The sequence below is a fragment of the Cucurbita pepo genome, chromosome 3 (assembly GCF_057944985.1).
Source record: "Cucurbita pepo subsp. pepo isolate OVF chromosome 3, ASM5794498v1, whole genome shotgun sequence".
In the NCBI taxonomy this organism is placed as follows: domain Eukaryota; kingdom Viridiplantae; phylum Streptophyta; class Magnoliopsida; order Cucurbitales; family Cucurbitaceae; genus Cucurbita; species Cucurbita pepo.
The window spans coordinates 4,321,693-4,335,421 of NC_141800.1; the positions used below are offsets into that span (position 1 = coordinate 4,321,693).

Genomic DNA, 13,729 nt, shown 5'->3' on the forward strand with positions numbered 1-13,729 from the left:
CGTAAATATTTAATACCATTTATTATCTCACATTTTTTAAGTAATTTCCTTTTCATTTATGGTACCTATGACACGGACATGTCTTTTGACTTTTATAAGAAGTTGGAATTTGTGTAAGAGACCACATGCGTCACGTATGTATGTGAGATTCCACATCAATTGAGAAGGAGAACGGAACATTCTTTATAAGGGTGTGGAAACTTCTTCATAGCACACACGTTTTAAAAATCTTGAGGGCAAGCTCGAAAAGAAGAGCTTGAAGAAGACAATATCTGCAAATTGTGGGTTTGAGCCGTTACAAATGATAATAGAGCCTAATACTGGGCGATGTGCCAGTGAGGAGGCTAAGCCTCGAAAAGGGATGAACACAAGGCGGTGTACCAACAAGGATGTTGGACTCAAAAGGGGGGGATTTGGGGGTCCCACATCAATTGGAAAAGAGAACGAGTGCCAGCAAGGACGCTAGGTCCCGAAGGGAGGTGGATTGTGAGATCCCCATCGGTTGGGGAAGAGAATGAAAAGAAATGGAAAACTTGTAACGACCCATACCCAGGATATAGAATTTGTATTTGGCACCTGATGGCCCCGACATTCCTCTACGACATGGTCAGGTTACCTAATCCTCACTTCTTAAGAGTGAAGACTATCCCCAGACCTACACAAGTTCTTTTAACATGTTTTGTTCTCACTCACTTAATCCTCACTTCTTACGAGTCAAGACTATCCCCACATACCTACACAAGCTCTTCTAACATGTTTTGTTCTCCCTCACATACATATCAGGAAAATTCTTAACAAATTAGTTAACATAGAATTCATCTAATCAAAGCACGTTTATTCTATGATTGAGCCACTGAAAAGAAAGGTCCAACTTGTTGGTATAAGTAGTAACTACGCATTTCTTAGTTACCATATCCTCATGATCGCTCTCGTTCGAATGTGGTCACGATTCGTTCATAGACCTCTTATTTACTTGAGTGTCACAAAACTGAAGTAAGAAAAAAAAAAAAGAAAACAAAAACAAAAACTTTTTATTTTGAATAATTTAGAGCATTTTTTTGTTTTTTTTTTTTTGTTTTGGTCTCGTATTTACATTTTTCAATTGTTATGCAATTAACTTTTTATTTATACAAGACGTTAATTTAGAGACGAAAGTGACTTGTTGCATAAATTTCAAGAATTAAAAAAGTAAATATTTAGAATATACTATGGAATAAAATAAAAAATATATAAAATTTGTAGCAGTAAATATTAATTTATAATTTATAGTTTTGCACAAAAATGTCCCCAACACGTAGGTGGACAAAGTAGCATTGAAAATCTTCAATTAGCCTATAAATTAGATTTGGTGTAGAAAAAATTAATAATAATAACAATAATAATAATAATAATAATAATAATAATAATAATAATAATAATAATAATCCATTATTTAATTAATGATAATTTTATATATAATAGATCTTTTTAACGTTCACACGCCTTAATTTTTGTTTCATCTCGATTTTTTTAAAAGGTAGGACATCGATTTAAGTTGACAAAACTAACGATCCCGTTAGATTCTTCTCTACAAGAGACCTAACTGATTGAATCGGGATTAGAAATGAACTTAAATTTGACACTAATCAAACCATCAATCAGTTGACTTGTTATTATAGACATTTTTAATTAAACTACGGTAATTAAACTTGACAAAGATAAGAATGTTTTATGGATCTTATTTTATATTTTCAATCATACGAGCAACGATCTTTGCACAAAGCCGGGTTTAATGGTTCTTATTTTATTTTAAGTTCGAGTTTATTTACTATTATTATTTTACTTATTAACAAAATAAATAACGTTAGTTTAATCAAATTAATATTGGGTAATAAAACAATGTCAAGAATTAAAATAATATATTTTTTCATAAAAGAAAAAAAAATCAATGATTAAAATAGATTTTTTATAATAAAAATGAAAGAAACTTAACTAAAAAATAAACCTATTATTATTTTGTTAAAGAGAAAAAAACGTCTTTTTTTTTGTTACGTGCGAACTTCGAGGTCAAAGTCAAAGAAGTGATGCCAACAGCCACGTGGACGCGATTGCGTACCCTTGACTACCGGGTCAATTCCGCCAGCGTGGCGCGTTTCATTTTCTCGTAAAATCCCATTTGCCCAAGTTGCAATTGATAGGTCCAAAAGGAATTTACTTTGTTGACTTTTCTTTTTTAATATATTTTTTTCAAATACAATTATGAAAATTCACTAAAAATAAGGTTAGGCTATAAATTTGACTCCCAACCCATATTTTAATTTTCAATATATAATTTAAAAAAGTTGAATTGAATTAAAAAATAAAATCGACAAAATGAATAAAGAATCACTGTTCTACATAGTCAATTCACTCGGTACTCTCCATAATTAGAGTATGAACTCGGTAAGAGAAGTAGAGCTCTAAATCAACCCAGAGAGGTCCAATCCTTCGTCCCTCATTCAATTCTTTACGTTATTTCTCAGTCCAAAACGAGAATTTAAAACTTTTAAACAAATTAAAAAATGGACTTATGTTAAATATTTAACAAATTACGACAACAGTAGACGGATCAAAATCACACATTTTCAAACGTTGAGGACCTAATTGTCAAAATTTAAAACCGAGGGACTAATATGGCAAAAATATTAAACTTCAAGGACTAAAAATATAATTCATCGTAGCTCGTCACAAAAGTTCTATTTTTTTAATTTAAAAATTCTCTCATAAATAATTAGGTTTAAAATGAGTATTACATTTTGAAAAGGTTGTAAAACTAAGCCGCCGCCGCCTAATGGAAGGGTTCAATAAGGCGCGTGATAGTCATGAATTTCATTGTTTTTGACTGACCAAAATCTCCCTTCATTTGGTAAAATAAGGCTGTTTTTTTTAATAATATATAAAGTAAGTAAATGTTTACCACAATTGGTCTCTACCATATATAATATTTATATTAATAAACCTTATTCTAAAATTAAAATTAACTCATTTCACGTCAAATCATTCATGGGGTTGACCAATAAAAACGTATTCTCAAATCGAAAGTTCAAATTTTTGTAATTATTTTATAAAAAAAACTATTTAACAGAAAGAATGGTCAAACATGAACATAGCTCAATTGATTAAAATATTTTATATTTGATTAAAAAATGAAATGTCTAAAAAGGTAATTCCACCGGCTATATTTTATTTTTTCCAAAAGAAAAAAAATGATAATTGAAGATATATAAATTAGGTGGAATGTGAGGCCAAGAGGCTCCACCAAATTCAAATTGCCATTAATTAGTGTTGCAACCAAAAGAGGGTTTCTTCTTCATCATCATCTTCATCTTCATCAAAGGTCTCTGAAAATGGAGAATTTAATGGGTCTCCTCAGAATCCATGTCTTTAGAGGTGTCAATCTTGCTGTAAGAGACGTTGTTAGCAGTGATCCATATGTCGTTTTCAAGATGGGCAAACAGGTTTCTTCTTCTTCTTCTTCTTCTTCTTCTTCTTCTTCTTCTTCTTCTTCTTCTTCTTCTTCTTCTTCTTCTTCTTCTTCTTCCTCCTCCTCCTCGAGCTCGAGCTCCGGCTCGAGTTTTGGTTTTTTTTGTCCTAAAGCTTTTGACTTTAGAATCGTCTCGTGATTTTGTATTTGGGTTTTGAATTTCGTGTCTTAAATTTACTCTAACACGTCAATTTTAGCTCTGTTGACTTTTTTTTTTAACTGAATTGATCGTGTTTCATGGTACATACAGAAGTTGAAGACTCGAGTAGTGAAACAAAATATCAACCCAGAATGGAACGAAGATCTAACTCTATCAATCCAAGATCCAAATCTTCCCGTCTACTTGGTAAATAATAATTGAACACGAAATCACGAAATCCTTTTGCTTCAATGAAATTAAAGAGTTTTGTAACGTTGTTGTTTTGATTCATGTTTTATGTAGATCGTATACGACAAGGACAAGTTCTCGTTCGATGACAGGATGGGGGATGCGGAGTTCGACGTTCGCCCGTTCGTGGAGGCGGTGAAGATGAGATTGAACAACCTCCCAAATGGAACCATCATAAGGAAGGTTCAACCAAGTAGGGAGAATTGCTTGTCTGAAGAGAGTTGCATAGTTTGGGGAAATGGTCAAGTTAGTCAAAGAATGTTTCTAAGGCTAAGAAATGTGGAGTCTGGTGAAGTTGAGCTGCAATTGCAATGGATTGATATTCCTGGCTCTAGGGGTATACATTAAACTACTTGTGCCCTCTTAATATATCCATCCAATTGTGTTACTTTCAATCATTTCTACCCTTCTGTAAATTTTGTTATGTTCGGGATTCAAATTATGATCTGGGATTTGGATTTAACACTTGATGATTCAGACATTCTCTTTCGACGTGATCGTGTTTTCCTACTTGACTTGAACTAGTTGAAGGGTCGAAGAGCTCCCTACAAACCGCCACGAGTTCTTTTAACATGCTTTGTCTTCACTCATATGCTTCATAAAAATAATTTTAAGACCGTCATCCAACATAGTGTCTACAAGACAGGGTGGAAGCAGAGAAATTTTCACTGTTCTTGTCTTTGGCTCGTCTTTCAGTTCTCATTCTCGTAAAATTTTTAATTTATTTTCATGAGATCAGAGAAGTGATTCTCTAGAAAATAAAAAATATAATAAATTGTTCTACCGACATAATTTTTAAAAACTCCGTCTTTAGCCTCATTTAGCTAGTAGAAAGAAATCTCTCCCCACTTCCTTACTCATTCCTCGATTAAGAGAATATTCTCTCTGGTCGGGACTTTATCCTTGTGGGTTAAATAAATATCTCTACTTATGATTAGCAGAGAGAAATCCCGTCTTTATTTAAAATTTATTTTTTTGTTTATTAAAATTGGTTAAAGAATAATAATAATAAATTCAAAACAAGAAAATAAGGCGATTCTCTCAAACTTATGTCCATGGAATAATGCCTATAAATATATAAACATTATCGCAATAATGCAATAACCAATTGACTTATTCAAATTATTAAAATAATAATAATAATAAATTAAAAAATTATTTTCTTCTGCCTACGTGTCCCAATCTTTAATATAAAAATTTCGAGTAGATTTAATTAATAGAACCATTTTAATTTAATTTAATTAACCCTTAAAAATAATTTAATTGATTAATATATTATATTTTTAATAAATAAATAAATAAATAAAGTCAAGTAAGTTTGTTAATTTTAAAAGGCATAGAAAAATTTAAAAATTAACCCACTTTTGTTTGGGTTTATGCTGTTAATTTTTTAATTTTAATTTTTGAAATTATTTATTATTTTTTAATAAGCCTCAACTTAAAAAAAAAAAAAAAGACAAAGAGGATAGGATTATGGATTTGGTTGGTTGAGGGTGAATTAATAATTAATTTTTCTAATGTTAGTTGAATTAGTGGGTGACATGTTCTATGTTTTGTTCTTTATAAATTAAAATATAATTAATATATTAAAGTAAAAAAATGATAAAATTTACCATTGGATCATTTCGAGTTTACCTTGAAGATTAAAATATTAATTTTATCTATGGGCTCTTTATGGAATAATTTTCCAATTTTTTTTTTTACTCTATTAATTTATGTTCCCACCAATAATTCAACCCTCCACATTCCATTGTCATCATCAAGGTCCCATCTCCCTCAATCATTCCTTCAATCACTCAATTCCATTCACATTTTTCTACACATGAAAATAGACATTTGAGTAAAGGAGATGTAGTTCGGGAACGAACGAGGGCAAAAGCTGGTGTGCATGTAACACTCTAGTAAAAAAGACGTGGTTCAAGTATGAACCAAGACGAAAACTTATGGGCATGTGACACTCGAGTAAATGAGGAATATATGAATGAGAATGATCCTATGAATAAGATGACTAAGAAACACTTTAAAAGAATTGAAAGTCAGTATTTATACCAAGAAGGTGTACGTTCCTTTTCGGTGGTACGATCATAAGAACTCCATGGTTAAATATGTTTTACTTGAAGTAATTCTATGTTGGATGACATTTTGAGAATTTTTTTAAGATGCATGTAAGTGAAGATAAAACATGTTAGAATGACTCGTGTTGATTGGTGGAGATAATCTTCACTCTTAGAAGCGAAAAGTAAGTAACGTGACTATGTTGTAAGGGAATGTCGAAGTCATTAGATGCAAAATTCAGATTTTGAATTATGATCCAAATTCTAAATACGTGGCATTACAAATTATTCAATAAGACAACCAAATATTTCATTGTCTCAACAACGGCCATGCAAAGACAAAGGAGATAAGGTAAAGTTGGTCAAGTCAACGATTTATGATATGAAAGCTTAGTCTCTTTCAAATCAACATATTTAAGTAATAAATTAATATTTAAACTACAAAGCTTCATCTTGATCTCGAGTCAAGTTGAGACAATATTTCAAGCCGGTAATGGAAGTGAGTGCATTTGCAAAGCTAGACGCAAGTGACTTCGTCGCCTCATAGTGACAATCTTTTAAGTTTAAAAAGACAAAATTAGCTCCATAAGTCCGCTCGCAACCAGTCGATTCTTAAGCCATTTGTTTTCCCTTCACGGTTGCCATTTTTCAACCACCGAACATTTGACCTATTCATCGAAAGTATATAAGTGTAGTGATAGGATCTGCATATGCGAAGTGGGCTTTTAATGGGCTCAAAGAGTGGCAGCTGGGCTTAATGGGATGGGCCAACTTGAAAACTGGGTTTGATGTAATGGGCTCATTTGATAACTGGGCTGAAAGGGACAGCTCGGTTGGCAACTGGGCTTAATTGTTTAAATTGACTAAGTAGTTTCATTAATAATAATAATAATAAATAAATAAATAAATGTATTAGATATTGTAAACAACAATATTTTTCATCATGTTATTATAGTTTAATGATTAAATTATTATAAAATTGTGTTAAAATTATTGAAAATAAAATAAAATAAAACAAAGGAACAAGTAGGGTAGGTGTCCTTAAAAAAAGGGGACATGCCCTACGCCTCTCATATGCTTTGCCCTAAAGATAAAGTCACTTAGCTTTATATTATTATTCTTTTAATTTAATATATGAGTCGGATTGAATTCCTGAAACCAAATATACTGATATCTTGTCAGCATTCCGAGTAACTCCTCAACCGAGAGTTCCACCCGAAGAAGCAGGGACCGATGTAGCTGCTGAATCTTCTACTAGTACATGGACAACTGTGTGGACTGATGGGCTTGCCAATCTCGATCCTTGAATGTATAAAACTATCACTAAATAACAATATGTTGGTAAAAAATAAAACCCTATCAAAATTCTGAGATGATTATTTGATTAAATTATATAAAATATTCGTAAATAAAAATATATTCACGTTAAAATAAAAGATAAGAATAAAAAATTTTAAAGTTAAAAAAAATAATTAAACTTTTCACAATAGAATTTATCTCCATGTTTAGAAATATATTATAAATTTTATAAAATTACCTCGAGAATATTTTGACTTAAGATTATGAAATTTTATTCACGTGTTAATATTTTATAGATTTTTCTTAATTTTATCGATTTTTCAAAATTTTATAGATTCGATAGACATGATAGATAAATAATATTTTATTATATTATATACTAATTGATTAAATAGAATAAAATTATCTACAAAATATTAGTCCTAATATTAAATAATAAGATTTTTTTTTTTAGTAAAAATGGTTTAAAATAGTGAAAATACTTGTTTGTTATTATTATTATTATTATTATTTTTTTTTTGTGTTAACGTTTTTTTTAATAAATTTATTGTAGTCAAAATTTCATAGATATTTTATTTTTTCATTAAGTTATATTCAAAACCATGCTTTGATTTATTCTTCCACGTGGGATTACTAAATTAAATTTATCTTTCTTTCTAAATAAGATAATTTAGTTTTTCAGTTTTTTTATATTATCTATACATCTGTCATTCTAATATTGAAATTAGAATTTCTAATTTTTTTTTTTTTCATAAAATATTAAGATATTTTACATTTTTTTGATATGTTAAAATATCTTTGAAATTAATATATAAAAAAAAAAATATGTAAAAAGATGATAAAATTTTCTCAAAAAAGAATTTTGATATTGGAATATCTCTAATCTTTAGCCTATCATAAAAAGAAAGGTTAATACAGAATTGGTGGACGCATAAATAAATTGATGAGTGGCCAAATGGTTAATGAGATACAAAATCGTTTTTATATTTATTTTGAGATTCATTATATTAATGTTTTATTAATATATTTGAAGAAGTGGCATGTCACGATTCAAATATGCTAATAAGATAGTAATTTAGTGAGGAAATAACTTAATCAATTCAAATACTTAATTGAGAATTTTCAACAAGTTAATGATAAAATTAATTTTTACTTATAAATTTAAGACCAAATTGAAGAGTGTTCTAAAAGTAAATGACTATTTTGTAAAATGAAGGCCACAAAGGGAATTCAAGTGCTTGAATAACTAGATGAATTTCGAATTCCACAAATTCAGGGCACAAAATTAACTGTATGAATTTCGAATTCATCCGTGTCAGAAAGAGAACAGCACAATCAATTAGCGAGAGATATGAACTGATAATTTGTTTGTTTTCTTATAGAACAAGAGGATTTCCGCTTAAGATCTAAAATCAGAGAGGAGAAATCCTTCTAGAGATGTTTTGGTACCTAATCGGTTACAAACGGCAAAAGGATGGATAGTTAATCCTCAGAGAAACAGAATCGCAGACTGTACATTAACAAATCGACTGATAGTACCTGATTTTGTTGAAGAACTCTACGCCTAATTTGATTCAACTCTGAAACTACCTTTCTAGCGACGGAGAAAACTAAGAGCGCGACATCATCTTCTTGAACTCCTCGAAATTTACATGGCCATCGCCGTCGACATCGACGGAACTGATCATCCGGCAACAATCTTTGAGGCTACATTTTTCACCGAGGCGCTTGAGAACAAAGTGCAACTCTTTGGCCGAGATTAGGCCGTTCTTGTCCATATCGTACAGATCGAAAGCATCCTGTAGATCTTTGTTACCTCCGCCCTCCGGATACGCGTCCTGATGAAACGCGGTAAATTCGTCAAGGTCGATGAATCCATCGCCATCCGTATCGATCTCTAACATAATGCGGCGGATCTCGTCCGAGGAGATTTTGCCGCCGAGTTCACCGAGGGCAGCGCCAAGCTCGCTAATAGAAATCTTGCCGTCGCCGTTCTTGTCGAACTTCTTGAAGATCTTCATGACCTCGTCCATGGAGCCCAAGGCTCCTGGATTCGAAACCGACTTCTTCGCCATGGGCGTGAAGCTGAACGAGAGATCAATGAGATTTGAAATTTGAATTGCGAGAGAGAGAGAGAGAGGAAAAAAAAACTTGGTTATATTCTTAACTTTTCCATTTTTTTATTGGTTAGTTTGCAATTGACGTATATATAGAGACCGCCGAACCCTTTCACGCGGTTTCCACGCGTTATTGCTGGCGGTGATCGGGAGTGTGCAAGTGTAGGAATGTTACAGTATTTACTACCTTTTTTTCCGCTTTATTTATAAAAAATATATATATAAAAAAAAAGTATTTGAATTATCTATATTAAAATAAACTTTACATTTTTATTATTAAACTGTAATGGTATTTTTGTAATATTATTATTATATCTTTTGATTTTTTTTTATAATATAATAAAAATATTGATAATGTCAGAACATACTAAAACACCAATAGGAATGTTTAAATGTCGTTGAAATTTTGGTTAGAAGTTATATTATTATTATTATTATTAAATAAGGATAAAAACCAATGTCGAATAATTGATTCTATACTGCAACAACGTGTGAATTTTTTTTTGTCATTTTCCTCTTTTTAAAAAGGTTTCGATTTTTATTCTGTAAATATATGTTGACTTAATAAATGTGGTGTATATCGTAACGAATTTTAACCTTCACTAATAAAAAAAATGATATTGTTTAAAAATAAAAATAGCATAATAGACTAAATTGAAACAAGTACGAACAAGAATTAAATAAATAAAAAAAAAAATATATATATATATATACTAACGACCTAATCTATACCATCTATAAGCTTAATTAATTTTGTGTTCAACTTAAATATAGTTCAATTGGTTAAAATATTTTATCTTCGTTGAAAAGATCCAATGTTCGAATCTCCAATTCGATACGTAAATGTTGAGAGAGGTACCTCTCCCAGTAAGACAGTGGCTAGTGAGCATGTGATACCTGAGTAAATGAGAGGTGTATGAATGAATCGAAACAACAGTAGAATTATGTAAGAAAGATTTAACCGTAATTTCATACCTTATTTATTGTCAAATTTTTCTTGTTTTGTAATATATTTTCTAGAAGAATTATTTTCCACCAATGGACTAGATTCGCCGGTGACGTCCAACCATTAAAAGCTCGCCACGTAGCATTGTTGTGGGACCGGAAACACAATGTCCACAAATTAGAGAGCGGCAAGGCAGGCCGGGTAGGGCATTAAGATGCCTTTTTCCAAAAGCAAGCTTCCGTGGTCCTGGACGCATCTGATTACGACTCTTTTCCCGCGTGAGTTAAATAAATTCACTTTTTTTTTTTTTTTTTACTTTCCTTTTTTCGAAAAAAAACTGTTTCATTCAATAAATTTTAAAAATTAAAGCTAAATAAAAAGTCAAAATATTTATATTTCTATATTTAATAGTAATTAATATAATAATTATTTTTGGTATTATTAAATGTGGTCGAGTGTGTTCGTGGTAAAGCGCGTTGAGGTCCAATGCTTGTTGGACTAAATTTTGGTTTTTTTTTTTTTTTTTTTTTTTTTTAATTAGTCTTTATTACTACGAATAATTCATTATTTATCTATTTATTTATTTAAAGAAAAAGACAACTAGGGATATTTAAATCTCGTACCACTTGAAAAACCAACTAATTTATGACGGTTGGGTTAGGTTATCCTAACTTAATTTTAATATATATTTTATTAACAACACTAAATTGACTTTTATATAAATATATTTAAAACATTAACAACATAAACATAAACTATATTTAAATGAAAGCAATTACGAGGATATGATGTCTAAGGAAGACTTGAAAAGAATTGAAAGTTACCATCCATAGGAATAAGGTGTACCTCTTTCCTGACAGCTCAATCATAAAAACTTCAAAATTAAGCAGGTTGGTTGAAACAATTTTAATTGGGTGACTTCTTGAGAATTTTCCTAAGATGCATGTGAGTAAGGACAAATATGTTAAAATGACCCATGTTGATATGTGGCGATAGTCTTCACTCTTTAAAACAAGAAGTGAGTAATGCGACCATGTCGCACAGATGCACTGAAATGTTGGGTATACAGGTGCCGAATCTGAATTTCCCATGTCGCACAGATGCACCGAAATGTTGGGTATACAGGTGCCGAATTTGAATTTCGATATCATATATAATTATATTCCTTTTATTCTTTAAAATAATGAAAATAAGACTGTGAAATCCCACCTCAGTTGGAGGGGGAACGAATCATTTTTTATAAGGGTGTGAAAATCTCTTCTTATTATACGCGTTGTAAAATCGTGAGACTAACAACCATACGTAATGGGCTGAAACGGACAATATCTATTAACAGCGAGCTTGGGCTATTAAAAATAGTATGAGAACTAAGCATTGAGCAGCGTGCCAGCGAGGATGATGAGCCACGAAGGGGGTGGATTGTGAGATCCCACATAAGGACCTGAAAACTTCTATCCCCAGTTGATACATTTTAAAACCGTGAGACTGATGACGATACGTAACGAGCTGAAGTAGACAAGGTGGTGGGCTAAGATGTAAAGAGTATAATAAAGGCAAAAACATTATTGAAAAAGGATATTATGTTGCCATTAAAATTAACCTTGAAAGTTCATATAACAATGGAGGTTAACAGATAGGAAAGACATCTTATTTAAGATATTTAACTTGAAGAAGCAAGGCCATGTTGGTATCATATTCTTTGTAGTTCAATTGTTGCAAAGGAGGGCATCCACATGTTTGCATACTTTAACTCCAAATTGGAGATAGTTATTTGGGTTACCCACATTTTCATTTGCCTTCACAAATTCCAAACACCAATTAACTGAGCTATTCCCATTGTTTCCACCATCACTAACTTCAATTTTCACTCGAAACATCTCGAAATCTATGAACAAATCTCCTTCGAGGCATTCGTAAATTATCATTTTGTTTAGGTTCATCCACATGAAGCCTCAGCTTTACTTCTATTGACCTACCTGTAAATTTATGTTTCAAATCGTAATCAATAGCTGAATCATTATCGAACATGATAACTCGAGATATTAGGTTATAGAATAAAATAAATGAAGAAGAGACTCGTATTGTAACAGTCCAAGTCCATCGTTAGCAAATATTGTTCGCTTTGGCTCGTTATGTATCACCGTCAGTCTCACAGTTTTTAAAACGCGTCTACTAGGGAGATGTTCTTACAAGAAAATAAATGTTTTGTTCTCCTCTCCAACTGATGTAAGATCTCACAATCCATTCCCCTTGGGGGCCCATCATCCACGGTAAAATTAAAGGGAGGTCCTTCACTTCATGTTAGACGGTAGAACGGAGAGAGGTAAAGCTGTTTGAAGAACCTTAATGGATGAGCACCTTAGCGGTCTCACTCACAATTCCATTGCGACCTTTTCTTGCCCTCTTCAAAGGGGCCGAGGCGAGAAATGGCTTGAACGGAGATTTCCCAACCCACCTCTAAAATATCCTGCATAACGAAAGGTAAGCTTGTTTGATTTGTAGCAATTTTATAACATGTATATAAGTGAAGCCAAAACAAGCCAAAAAGACCTGTATTAGTCGGTTGGTATAATCTTCACTCTTAGAAGCTAAAAGTAAGTAACGTGACCATGTAGCATGAGATGCAGGGAAATATTGGGCACACAATGGCCAAATCTAGATTTCAAATTTTGATCTAAATCCTAAACAGGAGATGGTGCATTCCATTCCGCTCGATTCAAATTCTGAAATATTTCAGTTTTGCTAGTTTTGATGAACACGACTATCCAATCCATTGAAAGGACGTGTGTTTTACATTGCATGTTCTTGCACAGAATCTTTTTGATTTGATATCTTGGAAGTCCATTTTGGACCTCCAACTTTGTTCATCTTTAGTTTCCTATTCTTTCTATAAACAAGCTTGGCAAAGCTGATACTCTTTTAGCATTAAAAATTAAAAGTTGGGTATCTTCCAATTCATAAATGATACTCATTTCGATTCTGTGGAGGGCAGCCTGTAAAACAAAGCTATCAAGAAGATCCAAGGGAAACCAAAAGCTTAGTAGGAAAAAAGTTAGGTTAGGACAATGACTAGCTATAACAAAACATGGGGTTTGGAGAGTGTAACCATTACTAGCACACCGTTTATGAACATGTTATATTCGAAAGTTAATTGAACGATCATCCCAAATTTCCAAAGTGGACATGCATTGACAAAGGCCGATACCAGATACATACTATTTTCATTTAAAAATCTCTTACGAAAATGTAAAGAGAATTTAAAGCATAAATATAATAGCGACACATCAGTCGAGCTAGTTTCATAAACTTTAGAAAACTAAGATAGGTTACAAGTATTAACGTGGAAGCCATGTTGACATTGATCATTGATACAACTAGCAAATAATCTTATCACTCGTTCTATATCTATCTTATGTCATGACT

General features: G+C 31.7%; 2 protein-coding genes across 2 annotated transcripts; one reads left to right on the forward strand and one right to left on the reverse strand.

Annotated features, from left to right (window-relative positions):
- Nucleotides 1–3,284: 3,284 nt before the first annotated feature.
- Nucleotides 3,285–4,353, forward strand: LOC111790083 (protein C2-DOMAIN ABA-RELATED 1). Its single transcript, XM_023670882.2, has 3 exons — nt 3,285–3,476; nt 3,753–3,848; nt 3,945–4,353. Exons 1-3 carry the CDS (start codon nt 3,366–3,368, stop codon nt 4,236–4,238), a joined length of 501 nt encoding a protein of 166 aa, XP_023526650.1. The 5' UTR covers nt 3,285–3,365; the 3' UTR covers nt 4,239–4,353.
- Nucleotides 4,354–8,595: 4,242 nt separating this feature from the next.
- Nucleotides 8,596–9,429, reverse strand: LOC111789941 (putative calcium-binding protein CML23). Its single transcript, XM_023670675.2, has one exon. The coding sequence runs from the start codon at nt 9,316–9,318 to the stop codon at nt 8,854–8,856; it is 465 nt and encodes a 154-aa protein (XP_023526443.1). The 5' UTR covers nt 9,319–9,429; the 3' UTR covers nt 8,596–8,853.
- Nucleotides 9,430–13,729: the final 4,300 nt, after the last annotated feature.

What these genes read in the sequence shown, in the direction of transcription:
- LOC111790083 (XM_023670882.2), top strand. Translation starts at nt 3,366, where the DNA reads ATGGAGAATTTAATGGGTCTCCTCAGAATCCATGTCTTTAGAGGTGTC. An exon ending in TTTTCAAGATGGGCAAACAG is followed by an intron (nt 3,477 to 3,752) that starts GTTTCTTCTTCT and finishes TGGTACATACAG; the next exon opens with AAGTTGAAGACTCGAGTAGT. An exon ending in CAAATCTTCCCGTCTACTTG is followed by an intron (nt 3,849 to 3,944) that starts GTAAATAATAAT and finishes TGTTTTATGTAG; the next exon opens with ATCGTATACGACAAGGACAA.
- LOC111789941 (XM_023670675.2), bottom strand. Translation starts at nt 9,318, where the DNA reads ATGGCGAAGAAGTCGGTTTCGAATCCAGGAGCCTTGGGCTCCATGGAC.